Source organism: Mastigoproctus giganteus, chromosome 3 (assembly GCF_048544385.1).
Source record: "Mastigoproctus giganteus isolate SK-2022 chromosome 3, ASM4854438v1, whole genome shotgun sequence".
NCBI lineage: Eukaryota > Metazoa > Arthropoda > Arachnida > Uropygi > Thelyphonidae > Mastigoproctus > Mastigoproctus giganteus.
Genome location: NC_143577.1, coordinates 235,219,446 through 235,246,635, shown reverse-complemented (window position 1 = coordinate 235,246,635; position 27,190 = coordinate 235,219,446). Strand labels below are relative to the sequence as shown.

The following is a 27,190-nucleotide window of genomic DNA, read 5'->3' as shown; positions in this document are numbered from 1 at the left end:
TTAGCCAAAAAAAAAAAAAGACACTTCCTAACTCTCATATGTCCATCCCTCTAATAATTTGCATAATTTTTCTTTAAATTTATTCAAGTTCCCACTTCTAGAACACCATATAATAGTTGTTCTAACAATTAATTACTCTCTGGCTGAAAGCAAATTTTTACACATCTGTCCTGCAGCCGTCCTTATTTGTTTTTAAGCTTATGTCTCTTTATATGTATTGTCCAAGAAAGAGTAAGGATGCCATTAGTATTTAGCTTGTTCAATCTATTTAAAGCCTTAGAAACTTCAGTCAGGTCTCCTCACAGGTACCTAATTTCCAAGCACTGCAGTTTACAGACCTCGCGTCTTTCATGGTAAGAGTACCCTTTTGTGTCCTTCACTAATCTGGTTGCTCTTCTCTGCTCCTGTTCCAAGATACCCATATCCTTTTTAAAATGAGGCTTTCAGACCTATATACAGTACTCAAGATGTGGCCTAATCATTGCCTTATACAATGGCATAATCACTTCCTTGTTCCTTCTAGAAAAATTCCTGTATATTATTGATAGAACTCCATAAACTGTCCTAGCAGTCTGGCTGCATTGCTCAGAAAACATATTTCAATAATCTCATTGTTATTATGAATAATAACAATGAGATTATTGAAATATTTTTAAATACAAACTCAAAAATTGCAACAAAACAAGAAAATAATTTTATTTATAAATACACAAATATAAATTATTTTTCTTAAATCTTTTCAGCTTTGTGTCGCAAAGATGAAGACTGTCAACAGAGTGAAATATGTATAAAGAATCGCTGCCAAGGTGGGATAATTTAATGCTGTTATTCAAGTATACTTGTTTGCTTTTTTTTATATTTTACTTGTTACTTTAATTATTCATTTGTAACTGCTGTGTATAGTATTCATAATTGGCAAAGCCTAGGTAGACCCATATTAAAGGAAGAGAAAACAAGGAACTGATCTTAGCTGTCCAGACCTTTGTTATTAAGATATGCCCTACAGATTGAAGTCTGTTGTGTTAATATAGTCATTTTTCATAAATGGTGTTAATACAGTCATTTTAGAATTCTTAGGTGCTATTCCTTGATGACTGTAGAGAAAAAAGAAAGCAATAGGATATAAGGAATATGTTTGCTATCTTTTATATCTTAAATTAGCAAGATTAGCAGAATTTAAATTACTCTATTAATCTTGTTCTGATTTGACATTGATAACAGCTTCAGGAATTCTATTGTCGTTTTATTATAAATCAAGTATATACATTTTGTAACTTTTTCTTTTATTTTTTCTCAATATTATAGTGGGATGTCGTACCAACAATGAGTGCCATGACCATCTAGCATGTGTTATCAACCAGTGTATAGGTTAGTTATGCTTATTTTATTTTATGAAAAGTAGAATTATAGTTGCATGGATTTTATGAATTTCTTTGGCAAAGTTTATTACCAGGATTATTTATCCAAATTTGAACTAATTCAAAAAAAAAAATTAAGAAATATCTTGCAATGTAAATTTTTAATAGGTTAATATCTTATTCTTTGATTAATATTATATCTTTTCATATATTGTATAAATGTTATAATGGAGGAATATAATATAAAGTTGAAAGAGAAGCAGTGAAAATTCTACATGAATGAAAAATTAAATGTTTAATTACCACACACCTCTGCCATTATGGAATTTAAGCTTTCTTTTTTTAGTTACTCAGCAAATTATAACTCATTATTTATTTGTTTTTTTATTTAATTAGAGACATACAGTCTCATACTAGGACAGCAAGGTATTAGTAGGATCAATATTCCATAAGTAAGAAGCTAATGTATAATATATAATTCAGTAATTAATTAGTACACACTTTCATTAGGACAAGAATAAATCTAATTTTGGAGGTACATAATCCTGAACAACACAATTAATATATAGCTAGGAGAACTTGTGTGACAGTTATGTAGCTTGATCATGACCAAGAGTAGAGTAGCACATGCTGTTTGAGTGGACTGTAGTTCAAGCATGTGACTGCTAAATACAATTAACAATTGTATTCATGATTTATTATAAATTCCTCTGACCTGGTGGTCATGCAGAGTATAAAGAAGAACTTTTTTTTTCTTTTTATAGCAAGCTATCCTTGAAAACCGAAGGGTCTGGAAAAATTTGAACAGTCCGAGTGACAAGTTACTGGTTTGAACAAAGAGGCCATAACAACTAGCTTCTTCCTTGACTTGAATAATTTGGGGACATTTTAGCACAGTCCAATGAAAGGGCTCTTACACTCATTGGAAGAGGTCACTCTCTGTACAACTTGCAGTCAAGGCTCCAAATGTACTAGTATATTAGTCTAGTCTCAGAAGTAGCTTTGCTGAATTACAGGGACAGCATACAGCATCTAGAATTATTTTCTGAAACATTTCCCATTTTGCATGTATTTCCCTTAGCAATTTCAGCTCCTGCCACTGCATTGAACTCAACTAATGTCTAAAACTAATATAAACCCCATCAGTAAATGAAAGCTCTTCCTTTTATAAATGTATTTCCTCGGATACTTCCCATACAAAAACATTATGGTCAACACTGACCAGTGGCTCCTGAAATCTTTTTTGAATACCAGATAAATATTTAGTAATGACCAAATCAGGAATATCAATGCATCTAGTGGCATTCTGAATAGCTGATTAGAAAACAGAAATCTAAGTGATTCAAGAACCAACTTCAGGTAGGCAAGTGTCCCGTCTACACAAGTCTCAATGTCTGTCTGGATAATTGAAACCCCACTATATTAAGTCTGTTTTGCTTTCTTACTCCAGTTGTGTGTATAGCTGATCATCATACTCAGTACATTCATTAGGATTATAATATGCTGCTCTTCTCAGTGTTTTTGTTCCACTCTCTATATCACAACAGACTGACCCAGTGTTGTTTTTATCTTCCCCATCTAATTTATGTACTCTTCTGGATCTCTGTGCTTTCTAATCAGAAGCAAAACTCTCTTTTCTCCTGTTCTCATGTCTCTTTTTCCTATACACATTGCACTTACCGAAATTCAAATCTGCATCCAGTGTATCAAAATGCCACCACCATCCTGATATTTCTGATATCCTTATTATCTAAACGTTCAATGATTTAACCATTATTTCAAATTCATTGATAAAACTTATTTAAGGACATACGGGTGACCCCCCACTGAGCATAGGGGTTATGTTCCGACCAATGTCCAAGCATGGTGATTCCGCATTCAGCGGAGTACTGTTGTTATGGAAAAATGGGAGTTAGGTTCTGAAACTTTTTTATGTAGGAAATTAAAACCATAATCTGTGTTACAAATGGTACAATTTATTTTTAAAATAAATTGTAAATAAATTTCTCATCTCTCGTTCCACTAATCCAGTTGAGTGACAGTGAGTTCGTGCCAATAACATAAATTTAAAGAGCCCCAATGCTAAAAGAAAACACTATGAAAGAAAACTAAACCCCAAAAAAATCAAAACTAAATTATGGAAACAACATAAACTTAATCGGGTATATGCTTCCATTATGGAATCAAAATGAATTCCTACCTAAATTTAAAATAAAACTACATGCTGAAAAAAAGTAAAACAATGAAATAAAACTTTTAATTGACCATAACATAGCAACACATATGAAGAAACATTCAATTGATGAAACTGCCAGCAGAAGGTGAATCTACTTTTGAAGTTGAAGTTGACTTACAAAATCGTAATTTTTGTCTGTCACTGTTTTTTTGTGATCTTTCTCATGTCAACGTAAGAAACCATAATATCGTCAATGCCTCTCTTAATTTTCATACTCCTATGAAAGTTGGGATCTTCCTGCATAATATTCTCCTTCAGGAATTCGGCTCCTTTTAGAATTTCTGATATACCCTTGCTTGTTAGTTCAGGTTTCTTCTGCTCTTCATTTTCTTCTTCTTCTTCACAAACATCTTTATTGAAGTCCAGTAGTTTATCTAACCCCATCTTCAATTTTTAATTCCTCTTGATGGGAATGAATATGTTCTAAAATTTCTTCCTGCCCTGAATCACTAAATCCCTCACCTCCAATAATGTTTGAAAGTTTAATAATTTTCTTAACTTTTGTCTGAATAATACTATTGAGGTCTTGTGAGTAACTTCTGTTTCAGGGAGTAGCTTCTTCCAACAGTTCTTCAGAGTTGACTTCTTCATTTCAGTCCATGACTGTTCAATTATTTCAATACCTGTTAATATTGTGAATTCAGCCCAACGTTGGCACATGTTTTATCTGGAAATTTTCAATTTTATCAACAAGATTTGCCAAACGTCTCCTCAGATAAGAAGATTTAAAAGTTGAAATGATCCCTTGGTCCAGAGGCTGTAAAATTGATGTTATGTTCAGAGAAAGAAACACAAGTTTTACATTTGGATTGCAATCGAGAAGTGATACTGAGTAACTTGAAGCATTGTCTAAGATAAGGAGCACCTTGAATGATAAATTCTTATTTTTCAGATATCCTGCAATTTCGGGTATGAAACAGTGCTCTAACCCAGGGGTTCCCAATCGTGGGCCATGGCCCACTGGCCACAGCACGTTTTCCAGGTGGGCCACCTGTCCAATTCTTGTCTTTTTTGCTTGACAGGCATATGGCTACACCATTTTCGAGTTGTACCTGACAAAGTTGGCAGAACACGGTATGACTCATGCAACTTGCATGAGTCATACCATGTTCTGCGTAGTTTTAGTTTCTGGCAGTTGCTGACAACTTATTCACTTGTGTTTTGTGGCATGTTTGAGTCAGACGCACGTGTCACTCCTCATGTTTATCACCTTCCAAGACTATTTCTAGGTAAGTTATCTTGTTCATATATTTCGTGGCAACAACTTCTATAGTGAAGAACATATATATATATATATAATAATACACATATTTTGTATCTATTTAAATACAAAAGTTAGGAAGGTACTTAGGATAGTAATAGACACTCCTGTCCTCATCAGAGTGTTGAAGAATTTTAGGGGTAGTTGAAGAATATGAGGGCAGGAGTGTCTATTACTATCCTGTTGTTGTTGTTATTTGGCTTAACGACACAAGAGCTACTGAGGCCAAATTGAATATTACCATCCTAAGTACCTTCCTAACTTTGCCTCCCATTAGCTAAATAGCCAGACATTGACTGCTAATTGTAACAACATGCATTTAAATAAATACAAAATATAAACGTACGCTCTATCTTTGCAGCCTGCTGCAAGATAGGCAAGTATTTTTGAACAAAAATTGTTAAAATATTACTTATGCAAATAATCCCTTTAAATTTACGTTATAATACACACACACACATGATATGATATGGTGAAAAGATACATAAATGGGGTCTTCCCTCAAGTAGCATCGGTTCATTGCATGCTGATAAAAAATATAGGGCCATGCTACTCAAATTATTCCTGTATCTGAAATCTAATCTAATGGCTATGATCATATGTCCATTTTTTCTATTCCCTCCATTTTTTTAGTCTTGTTTTTTTTTTTTTTTTTTTACATTATTTTTTATTTGCTGTTTCCTAGGTATTTCAAAGTTTTACTCCAGAAACCCTTCTGAAATAACAAAATGAACATATGATGAGCAATACATAAAATTTGGATTCACATCCTTCCATGATTGTGGAGAATTAAAAGGATAATGGGCCAGAAGATTCTCGGAAATCACTCTTTGCGCCCATCGAAGTTGAAGCTACATTTAGAGAAGATGAATCCACAACATCAACATAAGGATGTGGACTACCTCAAGGGAATGGAAGAGAATGTGAAGCGCCAGCACTTGGATCAAAGTGGGGCATTGTTTCAGCAAGACAAGTGTCTTATGGAGACTTCTTATGCTATCAGCTTCCTCATTGCACAACAGAAGAAACCTCACACAATCAGAGAGACTCTGATCAAGCCATGTGTTCTGAAGATGGCTCATATTCTGCTTGGACAAGAAGCTGAAAAAAAGTTCAACAAAATTTCTTTATTGAATAATACAGTTCAAAGGAGGATTGCTGACTTGTCTAGCGACATAAAAGAACAGATTATTGCTGAAATCAAAGACACTGCATTTGGATTGTTCTCAATTCAATTGGATATGAATCCACAGATGTTTCATCCTGTTCCCAGTTTCTTGTCTTCATTCGGTATGTGAAGGATGATTCCATCAAGGAAGAATTCTTATTCTGCCGTTCTCTCGAAAGAAATACCAGAGCTGTGGATGTGATGGAAATAGTATCAGAGTTCTTTGACCATGAGGGACTGAACTGGCACAATCTATGGGGAGTGTGCACTGATGGCACCCTAACTAGGAGCAAAAAAAGGCTTCCAAATGCTTGTTCGAGATCAATCTGAGGCATCATTGGTGTTCATTCACTGTCTGATTCATTGGCAAGCTCTTGCTGCAAAAACCCTTCCATCTCATCTTCAGGATGTTCTTGAACAAGTCATCAAAATTGTGAACTATGTGAAAAGTAGTGCTTTGAGTTCCCAACTTTTCCAGCAAATGTGCACAGAAATGAATTCAGAGCATAACAGCCTGCTCTACTACAGCAAGGTGCGTTGGCTATCAAAAGGCAATGTAGTGGCATGAGTGTTTGAACTCCAGGGAGAGTTGCAGAGTCTCCTACAGATGCAAGAAAAGCACAGACTTGAAGCTTCCTTCCATGAAAAATTGTGGGTCTTTTGCTGTGCATACCTTGTGGATATTTTTGATCAGCTGAACAGACTGAATCTAAAGCTGCAAGGAAAGTGAACAACTATCATTCAGTTCATTAACATTCTCAATGCATTTAAACAGAAGCTTGAAAACTGGAAATGAAAGGCTGAGGAAGGGAACTTTCCCATATTTGAATCTCTTTCAGCAGTCACTATTAATGATCCATTGGATCTTAGCTTTGCAAAGGATGTTGTCACATACCTCAGCTGTCTCTGAGAAGAATTTCTTCAGTGCTTTCCAAAAATTGGGAGAGAAGGACTGGCGCTCACGAGGAATACTTTTCTTGTTAAAGTCAGTGACATCCAGGATGACCTGCAAGAGGAACTGATTGAACTTAAAAATGATTCTGAATGCAGAGATGTCTTTGAAGCTTCCTCTATCTATGAGTTTTGGCCAAAATTCATTTGGCAGATGCCTGCAACATTTTGTTTTCACATAGAAATTGTTCAAATGAGAAACATTGTTCCAGTAAATACTTTTAAATTGAACTAAGTTGTGGTTGTTATTGACATTTCTTTGGTTTCAAATAATTGCTCAGCTATGATCCCCACTAGGTCATGACATGTCAGGCCAAAGCCAGTTGGGCCACATAGCGAAAAAAGTTGGGAAACACAGCTCTAACCAGTTACTAAATAGCGAGACGGTCATCCATGCTTTTCTATTCGATATCCAGTAAATGGGAAGAGAGGATTATTTTTGCCTTTCAAAGCCCTTGGGTTTTCTGAAAAATACACTAATAAATGCTTGCATTTATAATCACCAGAAGCCTTACTACAAAATAGGAGAGTGATTCTGGCCTTTGACACTTTGAATCCAGGTGCAACTCATTCTTCTTTGGATAAATATGTCCTGTCAGCCATTTTTTTCCAATAGAGTCCAGTTTCATTACAGTTAAAAATCTGATCTGCCATGTATCCTTCCTCTTCTATTACATTTTTTAATTCTGGTAAAAAATTTTCCATTGCCTCCACATCAGCAGAAGCAGTCTCACCAACAACTTTAACATTGTGCAGATTTGCTCTTTTTTTAAATCTATTGAACCATCCCTTGCTTGCACTGAAACTTTATTCACCATTTGCACTAGCAGTGTGAGACACTATGTGATGATAAATACATTGGGCCTTGCAACTGATCATATTAGAACTGAGAGGCACAATTCTATTCCTTTGGTCTTCAATCCAAACATTCAATAACTGTTCCATTTTTTTCAATAAATGGAACAGTTATTGAAAAATAACAGTTCAGCACGCTGAATTCTGATGGGATCCTTCCACTTGTTCAGATTACGAACCTAAGGGGGCATAAATTCAAATTACGAAAGGACAGATGTAGAATAGATGTGCGGAAATTTGCCTTTAGGCAGCGGGTGGTTAATTGCTGGAACAAACTTCCATCTGTCGTGGAAGTTGATAGGTTGAATAAATTTAAGGAGGAACTGGACAGGCATTTGGAGGGAATGGTGTGATTTTTTTTTTTTTTTTTTTCTGGCTGATGCTGCATAAGCTCATACATTGGCTTTCTTGCATCACATGCCACTACTACTACATCAGCTAACAAAAGTGGATTTTGCACTTGCAGAGTTTGTTTCCAACCTAATGCTTGCTTTAGGTCGGAAACAAACTTTTGGTTAAGGAATATGAGTTATTGCACTCATATTCTTTAACTAAAGATGCATACATTCTTCCTTGCTCTATTTTCCCCAAAATAATCATTTTCTCATGCAATGACAGAATTTTTCTGGATTTTTTTCTTCCTGAAATCACTGTCTGTGCAGGTAGCACAGTGGTATCGTCACCGTTCTCCCCACACCAAATGGAAAAGGCCCAGGTTCAAATCCCATCAATTATGCGAGGAACTTTAGTGGGCTTTTTTCACTCCATGGCTGAGTTAGTCAGTCTCGGGCATAGATAGCAAGGTTTTCCCCCCAGAAACTGGGGTTTTTTCATCCAGCAAAATAAGCAAATCAACCAGAGAACACACTCAATTTACAGTCATCATACATATATGGGTGTATGTAAGAGATTACGGGCCCTAAAGGCGCCTCTGTAGTCAGGTGGGCAGGAGCAGCAGTGCGTAGCACACGCTTCTTAATTAGACCGGGGGTTCGAGCCATGACCACCAAATACGAAAGATGTGGAAAGGTCAGGGAATGACCACCGCATATCCCCAGAGCAATATGGCCTTTCATCTGTACTCAACAAATTCCTTCTATCAACTAAAATATCAGTTGTTATATTGAAATCTTATGTTTTCCTTTGTGAATGAGAACGAGCATTTTACAAGAAATGTATTACTATGACATGTATTATTTTACATAAATATATTTTACTTATATTTTTGTAATAAGAAATAATTGAATCAATATGAATAATATGATGTAATAATTTACTCTAAGAATTAAGCATTGTAGTATTTTTCCAAAGCTCTATAAAATGTCAATTTTAAATAACTTGATTATTTATGTCTTCTACAGATCCTTGTGAAGGTAGTGCTACTTGTGGACCAAATGCTGAATGTAGAGTTCATGGCCATAGACCTGTGTGTAGCTGTCAAGAAGGTTTTATTGGCCGTCCAAATGCTAATGTTCTTTGTATACGTCCTCAGGTTGTTTGCACTAATGCTCCATGCCCTCCTGGTCTAGTATGTCACAACAGCCGCTGCTTGCGTATGTATTCTATTATCTTGTTTTAATTTAAAGTTGATATTGGTTAGTTTTTTTTCACTAGAAAATGGAATTCTTCCTAATTCAGTATATTTAAACTAAAACATTTCTTTTACATTTCAATAAAGTAGGTTTACTCATTAAAAAATTCTTCCTTCTTACATTTATATATATGTAGATTAATTTTTTCAGTTCGAACTTAGTGATCAACTTCCTTTGATTAGCCCATTTCTTTCTGTGCTTAAGAACCATAAAGGCAGATTTAGTAAATTCAGTATATTTGTGCAGAATATGTTTAGGAGGGAAGGAGGATAAAATGGCAAGTGGCAGCTTGCCTTTCATTTCCCCAGTGATACAGTCTTTCCTACAAACTTCTAAAGTTAGATTAGCTGCTGCTGTTGTGAAAGGTGTTAAGTGGCTCTTAAGCATAATCTCTAGAAATAGCCTAATTCAAAGAAAGATCATCATCATTAATTTCAAATTACAGAGGACAATTATACTAATTAAAGGGTGAAAAAAATATTTTTCTCCATCCTTTACTTTGTCCTAGAGGTAACTAACCCCTGGCCTTGTGGCCGTGAAGGGCAACATTACAGTGTATCCATTTGTATTATTATTATAATTATTATTGCAATAAATATTTCTAAATGCAGTAAATTTTTAATAAGCAGTATCAGTAAAATCATAAACTATGATCATATTTTTCTGTATTGCATGTCAGATGGCAATCAGACAGTATCTTTGTTGTGCTATGCTATGTTATGTCATGTTTGCATCATGTTAGTGAAAGTTACAGCCAGGAACCATTACAACCACTTGGTGTGTAGTTTCATCCTGTACATTGTCATGTCTGTCCTTAGCTTTGTTGCTTCATTGTATGCCCTCATGATGAATATATGTATTTCGATGCTCTGCTTCATGCATTGGCTTCTTCTTCCTTCATGGATGGCCTTTCCCCTTCAGTGGTAGTAGCAATACACAAGACAGTACCACTCTCTCCACTGTTGTCCCTGTGTGACTCTCTCTGACTTTTTGAACCTACCCATCTGCCTGAATGCAAGTGACGTTTTCCTGCCCTACACTTGATACAGTATGTTCAATATTTCTGCTTCTCATCTTCATCCAGCTACGAAGGTGGGCCTATTTTAGCTTTGGCTTTTGCATCCAGTGGTGGTTTTGGGAGCAACACCAGATTGCACCACTCTCTGCCTCAGCCAACACTTCAATGTTGGAGAATGTAGGTCTGGTGAAGTGACTGTCACATTTTTTTATATTATTATGGCACAGTCCCAGTTTAGTCTGTGAGTAGAGGTCTCTGGTATGGCCTGAGGTTTGTACTTGTAATACTGTACGGTACACTTTCTTTGATCAACTGATATTTTTGTGCCAGCTTCTGGTGTGTTATCCTGAATACCTGGTTGCATTTGTGAGTGTACTCATTATTATTATAAAATAGTTATTATTATTATTATTAAAGTAGCATTTTTTTCAGATAATGTTGCTTCATTAGTGTCTCAACAATCCTGATTCTTTCTGCTACACTTATGGAAAATTTGCACCACAAAGTCAGTGACAAAGGGGTCACTGACTTTTACCAGATATATTTATTTTGGTATTAGAATTCACGAACAAGACAAATCATGGCGCATATTATATCTTCTATCCTTGTGTTGAAAATGTGAGACAATGTGAAAAGGGAATACCAAAATCCCATATCACAAACCCAGAGAGACACTCATTAGATTGCTATTTTTGCACGTATAGTATTATAAGATCACCAAGATCAAAGCTGCAGTACAGTATCCAAATCTACAATATCCAGTAAAATACCCAAAACTTATTTGTTCCTTTCACTACAGTGAAGATGTACCAATTCCAGTTAAATCTCAGAACTTTGATACTCCCAGTATTGACTCTGATTCTGATGGTTCTCCAAGAAAGCATAGTGAAGTTGAAGCCTTATCAAAAAGAGACCACAATTTGCACAAGTTGAAAGATCTGGTATGGTTCTTGGATTTCCCAAAAATATTATTACAGCTTTTACGCTCCAGGTTGACTGAAATGAATCTGTTTACACTTGGAACTTCATTTGCTTGGGATAAGTACAGAGAAAAGGAATAATTCAGCCCCTTCTCCTCCAAGGAGGGATCTCTTGTGTTCAGTACTGACAGAAATAGTTTAATCAATGCACTGAGTATTTACGTATAATCCACGGGAATGGTGATTCTTCATTGGCAGCTCAATGACAAACTAAAAGGAGTTATGTTATACAATAGAAATGTGTTACCCTCAGTTCCAGCCACCTATTCTTTACATTTAATGGAAATGTATGATGTTGGGTAATTCTTGTTAGAAAAGGTGAAATATTGAGATAATGAGTTTGTGCTAATATATGTATATTGAAAATTTGGCACAGTTTTTCTTATACTGTACTGAAAACTGTCTTCTGAATGTTCAAAATACATGTATATTTTTCTATAGGGAGTACATTTTTTATTTGTGCCAAAAATTTTTATAATAGAACAAATCATTTACAAATTTGGAATCAGCACCATTTAATTGTCCAAATTCACATATTTGCATTAAAAATGCATAAATTTTTTAAAAAATGTGGTATATTTGGTTGGGGTGTATGTATATTTTTTGACATATATATTTATTTATTTTAAACATGAAAGTATATCCCTTTCCCAGTAAAGCAGATGTTAGAAAATTTCTGCATGTTTTGATTTTAGTATTATAAGAAGCTATCACTTTTATAGAAATGGGATTATTAATTCAGTTAATTTCTAGTTGACTGTAGTTAGTTATAATCATTAACAAATGTTTTTGCCATTAATATTGGATATATAATTTGTACATCTAAGACTTTTTTTTTTTTTTTTTCATTCTTACAGAACCCTGTAGTTCCATCATAGATTGTGCTGTAAATGAAAAGTGTGTTGACTCTCGTTGTTATGTACAATGCATTCGAGATAGAGAATGTTCTTCTGGAGAGATATGTGTTCGCAATTTCTGTCAAGGTATTGTCATAATGTAGTTGAATTTTAAAAAAAATTGCAGAGAGAGAATTCTATCAAATAGTATGCTAGGTTGTGACCAACTAGCATGCTATTTTTATGAAGATGGTCTCTTTCACACTACAATGAAAAACTTAGTTTTTTCATTTAAGAGTTTTCTATAGTGTATTTACACCAATATTATATAGATTATTTATACTCTTAAACATATGATGCCTTGTTGCATTGACTTTGACTTAAATGTTATTATGTACACCTTTTGGCCTCTCTAATATTGTGGAATTATCTTCACAACTGGATTGTCATGTCTGCAATACCAGGGTACCTGCCCACCCACCGATGAAGGGCCAACAAGCCTTGAAACAGTGCCATCTGGGTACCTGCCCACCCACCAACAATAGGCCAACAGCTTTGAAATAATGCCGTCTGGGGGAGCTTGATATTCACGGAGTTTCCAAGAATAGGTAACAGCAATCTTCTCTAATGGGAAAGCATTGCCTATTCGAGGAATTTATGAGCTTTTGAGTAGTGTGAGTTGAAGGAGTAACTGTCCCTTTCTTCCTTCTACGGCATTTCCTTCCTCTATCTCTCCTACTTGCACCTTCCTACATCTTTTTTTGCTTTCCTAAGTCTAATAGGGATAATATGAGATTAACAGAGATCTTTATCCCATACCATATTTCAAACGGTGCCGTCTGGATGGTGGTGGCCACTGAGAATAAGTAACAATAGTCTTCTCTTCTAGTGAAGTGTTACTTATTCGAGGTAGTGCAATACTTGGCAACTCGTTGTGAACGATGAGCACAATATGAGATACAGATAAAATGATGCCCTTTCACACTACAAACGTAGTTTTTTCGTTTAAGAGTTTTCTATGGCATATTTGCAATAATATTATATAGTTGATAATGTATGTATATTATTATTAGTAGTAATAGTAGTGGCAAACGATACAGGAACACAAGCTTATACAGTATCAGTCAAAAAAAAAAAAAAACTTGTTTCCCATTTCACCTGTCCATTCTCTCTAGCAGTTTCTCTAGCTCTTCCTTGAAGTAAAGGTGGGCAGTTTGAATATATTCAAACTACCCGCCTCTACAACACCAGATGGGAGTTTGTTCTGATAATAACCACCATCTGGCTGAAGGCAAATTTCCACACATCGAACTGCAACTCCTTTCTCAATTTGAATTTATGCCTTCATGTTTGTGCATGTAGTCTGAACAAGAGGAAGGATTCCATCAACATTAAGCTCACTTACTGAATCCTTCCATGACCTTAAACACCTCAACTAGATCTCCTCATAGGTGCCTAGTCTCCTATGCAGTATACAGTACTCAAGATGTGGCCTAACCATTGCTTTATATGATGGGATAATCACCTCCTTATCCCTGCTGGACAAATTATTGTATATCATTGACAAAACCTCATGAGCTAGCTTGGCTGCCTGTCTGCACTGCTCAGAGAACTTCATATATGATGAAAAAATTAATTACAGGTCTTTTTTCATTCTCCACTACCCTGAGTGTGGTACTACACAGATGGTACATTAATCTAGGATTACTGCTCCCCATATGAAGTATTTGAATTTGTCAATATTAAACTTTAATTGCCACTTCTGAGCCCATCTGCTTAATTTGTCTAGATCTTGTTGCAGTAGCATACCATGATTACTGTGATTAACTACACTGCCTAACTGCACATGTCATCTGCAAACTTAGACATTAGTGCAGTCAACATTGGTGCATTTGAAGAATCTTAATTCTTGGACACAATTTTTTTGGAAAATTGTGTTTTGTAATTTTTTTTTATTAACATAAATAGTAATAATGTAAATAGTTTCATAGTTCTAGTTGTGTTTGTTAACATATTTTTAAATTTTGTTAGAGATTTTGTAAGCTACAATGAATATTTGTAGTGCTTTTTGTTTGTATTGGTGATTTGGTGCAAATATCGTATCATGTAACTAGTAGTGTAGTGCATGGTATGTTATTTGTCTGATGGCACCGGGGGTTTCCCCCATATCCGCATGTAGTGCATGGTAGTGGAAATTTAGGGTTTAATTGTTGTAAATAAGTAGCTTAAATAATTTTTGTCTACACAGGAAATATAAAAGATCATTCACATGTATTTATAAATGAAATTAATTATTTTAATTGCACTTTTCTGGCTTTCATTTCAGCAAATTCATTTATTACATCATCATAATTAATATCTTTAACGATATTATATTCAATCAAAACTGTGGAAAGATTGGATAATCGTTCTTGTCCAATAGCCGATCTTAAATGATTCTTAATTAATTTTAACTTGCTAAAACTTCTCTCACACGAAACAGTAGAAACGGGAAGAGTGAGAAATATTTGGAGAGCAACATTGATATTCATATATGACCCAATTAATCCAAAGTCATGAAGAGCCTGTAGAATATCAAGCAGAGTTGCAGTTTTAATGTTTTGTATTATGTCGCGGCTTCAAACTTAAAGCTTTGAATTTCGCATGTGAGCTTGTACATATTTAAATCTTTGCTATACTTAATAGCGAGATCTACAGCTGATTTTTGTAAATCAGTAACGCTCATCAATTCTAAAGACAAGCCATAGAGAAAGCAAAAATTGTCACAGACAGTTCTCAGTTGTTCATTACGCCAATCAATTTGAGACAACAGAGTGCCAAAAATGCTGTCAATTTACATTTTAAATAATTCTTCAGGTGTCATGCTACTTCCTTCATCCGGTGCTTCATCTATTTCCATTTTCTTAACTCTTCTGTGCACCTCCGTAGCCAGGTGGGAAGGAGCAGCAGTGCGTAGCACACACTTCTTGATTAGACTGGGGTTCGAGCCCGTCACCACCAAATACGGAGAATGCGGAAAGGTCAGGGAATGACCACCGCATATCCCGGAGCAATATGGCCTTAGTTGCTAATGCTCCTAAAAACCAAATAACAAACAACAAACAAACTTAACTCTTCTCTTCAGTTTATTAGGAAATCCAATCTCTATGTCCATTGTTTCAGCCAATTTTCATTGTAATGCTTTATTTGTTCATTCAATGCATTGTAGAATTTTAAAATTTGAAAATATTATTATATTTGACAAGTTTTTTGTCAGTTCCATTTCAATGCCCCCTTCATTCTGGGCCCTGTGCTTGTGCACCTGTTGCACTTGCCTAGTTATGGCACTGGCTACAACTAACTTAAAACTCAATGAACATAACGGTATAGCATAATACATATAATGTAAACTTCAAAGCATAATATGTTATTGTTACATTTAAGTATATATTAGTTTAGTTTAGTATTCTTAAATTAAATTGAATTTAAATGGAAATCATGCCTCAGACTAGAGCAGCAAAACAGCAGACTCAAAGTAGCAGGAGAGGCTCAGGAAAGAACTGAAGGGAGCAGTTTTCCTACAAATCACAGCCTTAAAAATTATGCTACTTGTGCAATGTTTGTAGAGCTGTCTGTAATCGGACATGATACACAATGGGGATACACAAAGGGTGTGTGAGAAAATTAGGTGTGAATTCAGCATTCTGATGGGCATTTATACAGAGCTTGAAGAATATGGTAGATACCATCGAAGGAATTGAAAAGAGAGGCCTATCAGACTCTCAATTGCCCAATTCAATGCCAGAACTTACACTTGTGCATTGGGCAACACAGTGGCAATCCTCAAGGCAGAATTAGCTGGTCTCAGAGGAGCTAGTTGTTATCAACAAATCTGTTGTCAGAGAAATGAGAAATATATTGTGCAAAAAGGATAGTTGGAATAGAACCAGGGTATGTCTGCTAGGAGCAAAGGTAGATGATGTAGAGCAATATCATCTTTTAAAGACACAAAAAGTGATATTGTTGTACTTGTTGACACTAATGATATTAAGAGTAAGAGATCTGAGAGCTTACTTAACAAGTACAGGGCAACGTTGGGAAAAAGTTGAGAGTTAGGATTAAATTTGAAAGTGTCTGCAATTTTGCCCAGATGTGATAGGAGTGGGTAAGTGTTGAGAGCCTCGTTGATCAATTTGGCCCCGGAGAGATTGTGCAAGACTCATGAGGTAGAATTTTTCTCAGTATGGTCTATGCTTGTTAATAGGTAGACTGTTTGTATTACACAACACTTTTTTTTTTTTTTTACAGTTGGTTGCCGCTCAGACCAGGAGTGTGGCTTTAATGAAGCTTGTATCAACAATCAATGTATTGGTAAGTAGCTGGATATCTTTATTATTTTATGGCTGTCACAATAAAATTCTACAACTCAGTTCTGTTTATATTTTTTGCTTTGTGGGAATGGGGACAAATTTAATATAGTATTATTGAAAATTAAAGTTGATAATTTTTTAATGAATAAACTAAATTGTGAAAATAAGTAGATACTTATGTTAGTAGGTATCCTACAGAATTATTATTTTCAATTAATTTGAGATTCATGTAATCATCATTAATTGATGGCACACAGTACATTTTTGAGATGGTATACATCTCAAAAATATAACTAAAAGTAAAGGTATAGTCTCGTTAAATTTATAGAATTTATAAATTTAATGAGACTATGCCTTTAATAAAATAATATAAATAATATAAAATTAATAAATTTATAGAATTTTGAATTTTATTTGAATTAATTAATTTATTAAACATTTATGCTGTTTTTCATATCTGTGAATCTGCTATTGATATTATGTATTGTATATTGTGATATTGATACATAATATACAATATGCTATTGTATATTATGTATTATGTATTCCCTTCTATTAAAAAAAATTAAAGAAAAAATTATTTGTTCTGCTACTTAAAGTAAAATTATAATTTATTGTTTAAAATTATGATATCCACTATCATTTATATGATAGTGAATGAAATTTTTATGACAAAATGTTAAAATAATTCTAAAATAACTTTTTCTCACTTTATTTTCAGATCCATGTGCTAGTCCAACAGCATGTGGTACCAATGCTCACTGTGATGTTGTAAACCATGAGAAGCACTGCTCTTGTGCTATAGACCTCACAGGGGATCCATACGTTGAATGTGTAAGAGGTAAGATATTTAATGTATACTTCAAGTCATAAATAATAATTGAAACTAATAATAATAATTCATATAGAGCATAGTTATGCTACATATGAAAAAAAAAAACTTGAAGGAAACATTTCCTAATTTAGTACTGTATAATACATGTTTCAAAATTCATGCAGCCCAAATTGTAAGTGCTGTTTCGTCATTGACAACTTGATGGAATTTGATTCTGACTATTACAGTAGCAGCATTAGTCATCCTCACGTGTATAACAGTTGTTATTTTTATGTATTAGCTTTCAGTCTCTAACCAGTAGTTATTTTATTTACAACAAAGTCAGTATGTTATTTTCCAAGGGATAGCAAATGCTCAGAATAGAACATGCATGATCCTCAGATTTTTTTATCTTTAAAACTACTTAAAAGGAGTGGTACTGTATACTCAAATATTGAAAGAATTAAAAGTCAACACTGAAACAGAAATTAAAATGATAACTGTTGAAGTGCTATGTTGTCTCAACAATGAAAATAGATAAGAATGAGATGATGAATAGAGTCTGTGCTTACATTTCAGGAGGGACACTTTCAATATTTATTGCATTCTCTATTATAATTATGTTTATAATAATAAGTGAAATAAAACAAAATATAATATGGTTATGTGTCTTTTGAATCATCCTGTATCCCTTCACACTGAGATGGGAGTTAGTATGATAGAAGTAGCCCTTTTCTTCCAGATAACATCCTTAATTAATTCAGCACATTGATAAAGGAATTAAAGGCATGATGGAGCAATATTGCTTATCAGTGAAAATGCCACATAACAAATTTCTGTAAAAGTGGCATTCGTACTATAACAAAAACTTGGGATGAGGCTAACACCTCTTCTAACACTTCTTCACCTCTGAGGTGTTAACTTTCTAAGGGGTTACTTTCTGAAGATGTAATCTATGAAGCATATTAAGCAGTTAAAATTGTTTAATAAGAGTCTTAATTGTTAAATAATACATCACTAATGCAACTGCATAGTGTAAAGAAACAAAAATCTGTTTGGCTAAAAGAATAATGCTGCAAGTTACTAATAATAGAAAAAACTAAAAGTTTAATCTATCTAAAAGGTTACTTTCTAATGATAGAGATTTGACATCAGAACCAATTGGTGTATAGCTATATTTGAGCATTATATATAATGTAGAAACTTGAGGTCAGTTAAAACCCAAGAGGTTTTAACTGACCTCAAGTCCAATGAATAGGATCTGGAATTCTGTCTTAACTGTGACCTTTTCTGAGCTGCAGTCATTCACAGAATGGTTTTGTTAAGGGAAAGTCTTGCCTGACCAATTTGATTGGATACTATGATGCAGTCACAAAAGAACTGGATGCAGGGAATAACTTTGATATTATATATTTGGATCTTAGGAAGGCTTTTGATACTGTTGCACATGGAAGACTGCTGCACAAATTGGAGCAGTGTGGCATTGGAGGCAAATTGCTGCTATGGATAAAGGGATGGTTGAGGGGGAGAAGACAGAGAGTGGTAATCAATGGACACTGCTCATCGTGGACTAATGTTATTAGTGGAGTCCCTCAGGGTTCAGTGTTGGGTCCATTATTGTTTTCTGTATTTATAAATGATATTGATGATGGTATATATAAAGCTTAATATCCAAGTTTGCAGACGATACAAAGGTTAGCAGGATTGTTAAGGACACTACTGACGCTATGCTGCTGCAGCAGGATCTAGAAAGGTTGAGCAAATGAAGTTTAACATTGACAAATGTAAAGTACTACATATGGGGAAACAGCAACCCCAGAGCAACGTATCAACTCTGTGGTACTACACTGACAGTGTTAGAGAATGAAAAGGACCTGGGGGTAATTGTGCAGGCAGATATGAAGTTCTCTGAGCAGTGCAGATGGGCTGCAAGCTCATGGTGTCTTGTCAATGATATACAGGAATTTTTCTAGCAGGGATAAGGAGGTGATTATTCCCTTGTATAAGGCAATGGTCAGGCCGCACCTTGAGTACTGTATACAGTTCTGGAGGCCTCATTTCAAGAAGGATGTAGAGCTGCTGGAACGAGTACAGAGAAGGGCAACAAGATTAGTGAATGGAACAAAGGGTTGCTCTTACGAAGAAAGGCTTAAGTTTTGCAAATTACAGTGTCTGGAGACTAGGCACCAGCGAGGTGATCTGATAGAGGTGTATAAAGCCTTGAATGGTTTGAGCATGCTCAATGCCGATGGGATTCTTCCTCTTGCTCAGAATAATCACCTGAGAGGGCATAAATTCAGATTGGGGAAAGACAGATGTAGGATAGATGTGTGGAAATTTGCCTTTAGCCAGCGGGTAGTTGGTTGATGGAACAGACTTCCATCCCTTGTTGTGGAAGTTGATAGCCTAAATAAATTTAAGGCTCAGCTGGACAGGTATTTCGAATGAATGGAGGGGTGAAATGGAAGTGTGTTTTTTTTTTTTTTTTTTTTCACTGATTCTGCATAAGCTTGCTTTCTTGCATCATATGCCTCTACTAATGCTAATGCTAAGAAAAATGTCTTAAAAAGGTAAAAATTGGAGAACCTGTGATCCTTTAATAATAATATGCAGGGAACTGTATTACTGAAGACACATTATGTGGAGGCACAATGCATGGTTATACATTTCTTGAAGCAAGAGACCTTTTCAACTTTTAGTTCAATTCATGGAGCAAGAAATAGGTAACAAGTATGATATTATCCTAGTCTTGAGAAAGATTTGCTCTTTCATTAATTTTTACTATGCATAATATGAATTGATTGTTACTCTAATTAATATACACTGAAGGACTATATACACTTGAATAAATTGTATACCAATCTGGGCATAGTTATTCTGTGAGTAGCTGGGCATAGATTTGTATAAGCTTTATTTAGGTTTAAAAAACATTTAAGATTTTTAATTTTAGAAGGGTAAACATTTTCATTATGCTGAGATTATCCTATTTTTTCAGCTATTCAACTTCATTCTCCCATGTTAAGATTAAATAACTAAGACCCTGTATTTGATAAAATTTCTTGCAATTTAAACAACTACATAATTATTGTAAATTTATGCTTTCTGCAGTGAACAATTATATGTTTCTTTTTAATATATAGCAAGTGTCAGATGTGGTGCTGATGACCAGTGTGGACTTGGAAAATACTGTGAGGCTTCTTATTGTAGAGGTAGGGATATATCACTTAATAATATTTACTTATTCATTTGTTCTGCTAATGGAGCACTTTGAATCATAGTTACTAATGGATATTAAAAACTCATTAATTTTTATGGCTTATTATTATATTGCTATATAATATACAATATAATAATTATGGCTTATTATTATATTGCTATATAATATGTTGAAATGTTCAACGACAGCAATATCACTAGAAAGTCTTTAACTGCAACAAATATCTAATTCCATAACACTTTTTAAAATTTTTTGATCCATCTATCACTAACCTAGAAATTGTCATTTATTTTTAATTTATGAATAAAAAATTTGTCTTCTCACACTGAAATTTCTCCATATATTGGAGTGTTACCCAATCACTCCTGGAGAAACCAGGTATAAACAAGACAGTTTTCACTAAAAGATATTCACCCAGTTTAAGCATTTTGAACTTATTCAGTTGTTGGACAGTAGTTGAAACAAATGAAAAAAATTTATTTGGTTGATTGTTTTTTTTTTTTTTTTTTTTTTTTGTCCCTAATGGTAGACTTCCCAACATTGTATTCAACTGCCAATTTAGCTCCAGCTTCTCCTGAATCTGGTTTGGATTAGTGAAAGTTTGGTGAAACTAAAACATTTGATTGCACTGTACAAATGAAATTTTTTTTGTTTTATAGTGACGTTAAGATGCATGATTAATGTCTCAAAATTAAACGGAAACACTGGCACACCTCTCTGTCTTTGTTATGACTTTCATAACAACACTTTATTGGAATAATTAAATAAAATCATCTTGTGTGCCACTCAAAATCATTTTTTGCTCCACTTTGGCAGAAATGATTTGTTGATTGTTGATAACTCCTGTCTTAGCACAGTATGCTGCAAAAAAATCCATCCATCATCATTAGAAATGCAACAATATAAACTGTTCTCATTAAAGTTTTATATGAAAAAATACATTTTTTTTTTTTGTTCCAAATGTATTTGTACTATTTTATTGCTCTGTTATCTTTCTTAAAACTAATCTCTGTGGTTTTAGTACAGTAACCATTCATTTTGCTTATTTAAAATTTTCTTGATTATCAAAGTGAAAGCACAAAGTAAAATTTCAAGTTTACTGAATTAAAAACCTTTGATTAATAATAATAAAAGAAAATTGTCCATATCTTAGATGTGCTTTGATGATATTTTTATTCATAAATACAACAGTGTTTATAGTGGTTACTGAAACATTTGATTTATTCATTCTTTCTACCTGATAGTCAGAATATTAATTTATGGAAATATTAGAAGTAATTTTTAATGTATATTAAAAATATCCTTGACTTTTTAATTTTTTTTTCTTTTTTAGTTACCTGTAGCAGTGATAATGAATGTTTTGATAATGAGAAATGTATCGAAAGAAAATGCACAGGTTAGTAGTTTGATTTAAATACCATTGGAAATTTAAAAGTGACTAGATACAAATAATTACTTTTTAGGACCTTTAAAACATGTTTAAAATGTCTTTTAAAATTAAAATTAACATAAATATAACTAAGTAACCAAATACTTGCATATTTTGTTAAAATATTTTTAAATGCCTAAATATAACAATGTTTATATAAAAATATAAACAATTTATATTTTTAATAGTGATATGCACAAATGACCAGAGCTGCCCCACTGGTTTCATCTGTGACAATGGACAGTGTATCTGTAAGTATGTTCTCTAATATATATATCAAGTAATTAGTAAAATATTAAAACCTGGAATAAAAGTTGGAAAGGAATATTTGCTGTGATAAAGTATTAAACTGAAAAGTAAAAATTAAATTAAATTAAAAGTTAAATTTTTTAATTAAAAAAAAATATATTTTTAGCTGGCTGCCGAACCGATCCTGAATGTCCTCTAAAAGAAGCATGTATCAACCACCAATGTCTCAGTAAGTTCTTATTTATTAATTTTCATGTAATATACAGAATTTATTTTAAAACTTTTTGAACGTTATTTAATATGGTTTTTTTTTTTTTTTACCATTTTTGTTATATTGCAAATATATTATCCCATATATCCCATGAAATCTAATGGCACATGCTGAATTATTCCACATAGATGACCTTGTCGAGCTAATCTCTCTCAATAACTAAAGTTTGTTGAATTTTTAGTGTGCTTATTACTTGGAGTATATTGATTTAGCACTTGACATGATGCTATTGATTGTTTAAAAACTTCAATTAAAACTGGAATTACAAAAAAACAAAATGTATTTTTTTTTCATAATAAAGCAAAATATTTCCAAATGTTTATATCATTTACTTAATTAAATTACTGACAGTTTTCTTCAGGAAAATTATTATGTTAAAGGCAGGGAAACAATTTTCATTACTGTATTCTATTCAGAGTGTTGCAGTACTCTCTTCTTGTACTATTGGATGTTATATTAATATTTATCCTTCTGTGTTTATTGATTAAAATTGATAAAGAAATACAAATAACTCACTGTCTATTATCACTCGTTTGCTTAATCTTATTCTTATTTTTCCCAATTTCAGATCCATGTGCAAGTCCAACTGCATGTGGAACCAAAGCTCAGTGCCAACCTGTTGACCACAGACCACTCTGTACTTGTCTGCCTAATCATACTGGTGATCCAAGAGTGGAATGCACTTCAGGTATTCAGTTTTAAAGTTTGTTTTTTGTAATGGATAAGAACAAAACTCTTTAAAAGTTTTAATAAATTTCTAGAATTGTATACAATAAAACTGTAATTGTGTATGTATAATTGAAACATTGAAATTATGATTTAGCTTATTATATATAAGAGAATTAATTTAAATGACAGAAGTCATTTAAATTAATTCTCTTATCAAATAAGCTTTTCAAAAATAAAATATGTTTTCTGCATTGTTTAATTTAAAACATTCTTTGCAATTAAGGTTGTACATGTCAGCCAATGAATTTAAGTTTTTGCATACACTATCATTTCAGGAAGAAACAGCTTTCTGAAATAGGCATATCATTTCTATAACCATTAATGAAAAATTACTCACTGTTTTTTTTTATTATTGTGCTATATACCTAATTTTAATTAAATAGCTAATTTTAAAAGAAACAATTTTTCTAAAAATTCAACTATTTATTTTAGTTTTTGTTTATTTTGTATAGTGGAATGTATTATTGACTCAGACTGTGGTCAAGGAAGGATTTGTCAGAATTATCGCTGTCGTGGTAAGCTATGTGAATTATGCTTTAGCTTATTATATATGAGAGAATTAATTTAAATGACAGAAGTCATTTAAATTAATTCTCTTATCAAATAAGCTTTTCAAAAATAAAATAAGTTTTCTGCATTGTTTAATTTACAGCATGAGAAAGAATCTTATGTGGTTTTTGAAGTCATTTTACATTTCTTGAAAAATTATCGGTTCTTTGATAATATCACTACATTTCTGTCTTGCTCTTAAGCTTATATAATTCAACACATTGGTAAACAAGAAACAAAACTAATTTTACAAAAAAAATTTATTCTTAAATAAATGCCTATCGATAATATAAAAACTATGCTTCTAATAAATAATTTACTGAAATCAATAAAAAAAAACTCATATTAAATATACATTACTATTGCTTATTTTGAAAACAAGAATTACTAAACCCTGTGAGATATCTTTAAGATACTCTTTTAAGCTCTAGAGGCTTTCATTAGATTCATATTATAATATTAATTATAATATTGTTTGTATATCATCACACTCGTGCTGTTATTTATTCACAAGTATTAAAGAATCACCATAATCTTGTGTTTTAGCAAGGGGTCTACATTGGGAACATTTTCAAATAGGAATTAATTCTCATTATAGCTGGCTGTCGTACAGATTTCAGTTGTCTGAATGATGAAGTGTGCATTAGTCGTCAATGCCAGAAGTTGTGTCAGTTTAGCAGCACGTGTGGTGTTGGTGCATTATGTCAAGCTGAAAACCACCGGGCTGTTTGTACTTGTCCACCAAGTTATACTGGAAATCCCATTATAGAATGCAGAAGAGGTAACTAATTTTAATATGAATTATAGATAAATTTGCTTAAATTCATTTAAAATAAATAATAAACTACCTTAAGGTTAAGTAATAAAATGCTTTAAATATTTGTATAGAACTGTAACATTTGAAAATGTTAGAATTGTACTTAATAAAAGTTATCCTATTAATTAAAAATTCTAATATCATAATGATATATATATAGCATGTGTGACATTATGTTAGTACCATTATTTAATCAGGACTATAAGGCATTTGAAGTGATTCTTCAATATGATATTGAAGAATCACTGTGATACTCTCATGGCATAGCAAGGGACATATGTTGTTATTGCTTTCCTCAGAGAAATTGTTGTGATTTCTCTGAAGCCAATAGGATCATTATCAAAATATAAGAAAAGTACAGTGGTTTTTTGAATAACATTAGTTTGTTATTAGCATTTGTTTAAGTAAAATTCATTATACTATCACAGTCACCTATACATAGAAATATAGGTGGTATAAAAAAAGAGGAATGGCAGGAAATGTCTTTCCCTGTAAAAAGTGGAAATTCTTTTTTCTCGTCAACGACTCCAGAGTCTTGAGTGTTGTCGGAATCCTATTTTCCAGCAAATTATTCCAGTTGTTATTAATGTGCAAAAGCCATTTGAGTAAAAACTAGTAACACTAAATACTAACCTGCAATCTACCATTTCTGTATATAGTCCAGCTGAAGATTTTCCACTCAATGAAAAGATAAAATTTTATGCTGATCTCTCATATACAATGTAGAAGATTCTCCCCCTGCACATGCACGTTTTGTTTATTGGAGGTGATTTCAGTGCAAGAAGTTAGAATAATCGAACAATGCAAAAAATATGGGTAAACTTCTCTTCCATAATTCAACAAATCATAATGGTTTACACCTAATATACCCAGTAAATCATTTGATCTCATAAATGTATAGTCTAGGTTCCTGCATTGTAAAGGAAGGAAATGGACTTAGGAACATCCTAATGGCAGAGAAACTTAAATTGATCATATCCTTATCAGTTTCAAATGTCAGTTTCAATTTTTATAAATATTATTTATTTATGTATATTTAATTATTATTGTGTGTGTGTGTGTGTGTGTGTGTGTGTGTGTGTGTGTGTGTGTGTGTGTGTGTGTGTGTGTGTGTGTGTGTGTGTGAGACTCTCACTTGTGTTTTTTTTTTTTTTTTTTCTGTTTCTCTGTTTGCAATTTACAACCTGTAAATTTTTGCAGATAAACTATAACAATGACTAAGGGAGATTTGATTTAAGTGTCATAATTTTTATTGCAGTTGAAGGGCTATGTACGTCAAATTCAGACTGCAAACCTGGAAAAATCTGCATTAATGGAAAATGTGAAGGTTGGTTTTTTAATTACATTTTTGATAATTTCATTAAGACTAAAATTAACTTAAATAGCATTTATCACTTTATTATTGAATCATTCCTTGTTCAGTTCCTTGGAGCACAGGACTGATGAATAATATTTAATTTTTTTTTTTTTTTTTTTTTGAGTGTTTGAATTTTGATACCTGATTAAAATTTCATTTAAAACAGTAATTAATTTGGACTATTTACGCTATGTCTATAGAAAGATAAATAAATCCGATTTGAAAACTAAATTGTAATAACTTAATTTTGAGAAGAATTTAACAATTTTTTTTTAATGTATAGCTTCAATTTGATAAACCCTGATGATATATTTGATTTTAATGACAAAAATAAACATACCTGAAGAAAGTTGGGTTGGGTGGTAACTGTTCACCGAAGAGAAAAGTGTACTTATTTTATCTGGTACTAGAACTGAAATCATCTCAGAATCAGTGAGATTGGACTATTCAGTGTATATATTAATAGAGAAAGCATCAAAGCACCTACATTAGTATCATTTAGTAAAAGACAGGTACCCATAAGATGCAATAGATTTAATATGGCCCTCATTGGGTATGAAATAAGACAGACACAAAGACTGCTTACTTTGTTGATGTTCATTTTGCCATCTTTGAGTCCATCTTGTTTTATATCCACTGAGGTACATAGGGATAATGTTAGATAAATGGGGTATCTGTCTTTTACTTAATGTCATTAATATAAAGGCTATCTTGCTCTCTGTATTAATGTATGTATTAATCCTAGCTCATATATACTGAGTCTGAGATAATTTCAGTTATGTCTCTTAATAAAATAAGTACAGCTTCTCTCTTCATTGAAGAATTGATCTTCGATAAAAGGTCAAATTATGTACATTTGATCACATCATTCTCCAGGTATATTTATTATCACCATTAGAATTACATACATTTGCAATTTTATAATTTTAATCATGCAGAACATGCTTTATTTTATCAAGTTTTACCTGGAGCTTACCTGCATTATGTCATATTTTTGTTCTTGTTTATACTCCGGCATGACCACCAGGTCAGTGGAGTTTACAATAAATCAATCAATACAAATATTAATCGTATTTAGCAGTCATGAGCTTGGACCCCACTCAAAGAGCATGTGCTACTGCATTTGGCTGCGTCACTATATAATACTCACTTTC

General features: G+C 33.1%; 1 protein-coding gene across 3 annotated transcripts in view; it reads left to right on the top strand.

Annotated features, from left to right (window-relative positions):
• LOC150088897 (uncharacterized) overlaps positions 1-27,190 on the top strand; it is a 599,507-nt gene that overhangs the window by 432,020 nt on the left and 140,297 nt on the right. For all 3 annotated transcript variants that reach the window (XM_090369705.1, XM_090369706.1, XM_090369707.1), the window contains 14 exons: positions 744-806; positions 1,306-1,368; positions 9,191-9,382; positions 12,277-12,402; positions 16,543-16,605; positions 17,326-17,445; positions 20,559-20,627; positions 21,969-22,031; positions 22,253-22,315; positions 22,480-22,542; positions 23,153-23,272; positions 23,766-23,828; positions 24,461-24,643; positions 25,938-26,006. In XM_090369705.1, the coding sequence (XP_090225831.1) occupies positions 744-806; positions 1,306-1,368; positions 9,191-9,382; positions 12,277-12,402; positions 16,543-16,605; positions 17,326-17,445; positions 20,559-20,627; positions 21,969-22,031; positions 22,253-22,315; positions 22,480-22,542; positions 23,153-23,272; positions 23,766-23,828; positions 24,461-24,643; positions 25,938-26,006 (1,320 nt within the window). The remainder of the gene's footprint in view (positions 1-743; positions 807-1,305; positions 1,369-9,190; positions 9,383-12,276; positions 12,403-16,542; positions 16,606-17,325; positions 17,446-20,558; positions 20,628-21,968; positions 22,032-22,252; positions 22,316-22,479; positions 22,543-23,152; positions 23,273-23,765; positions 23,829-24,460; positions 24,644-25,937; positions 26,007-27,190) is intronic.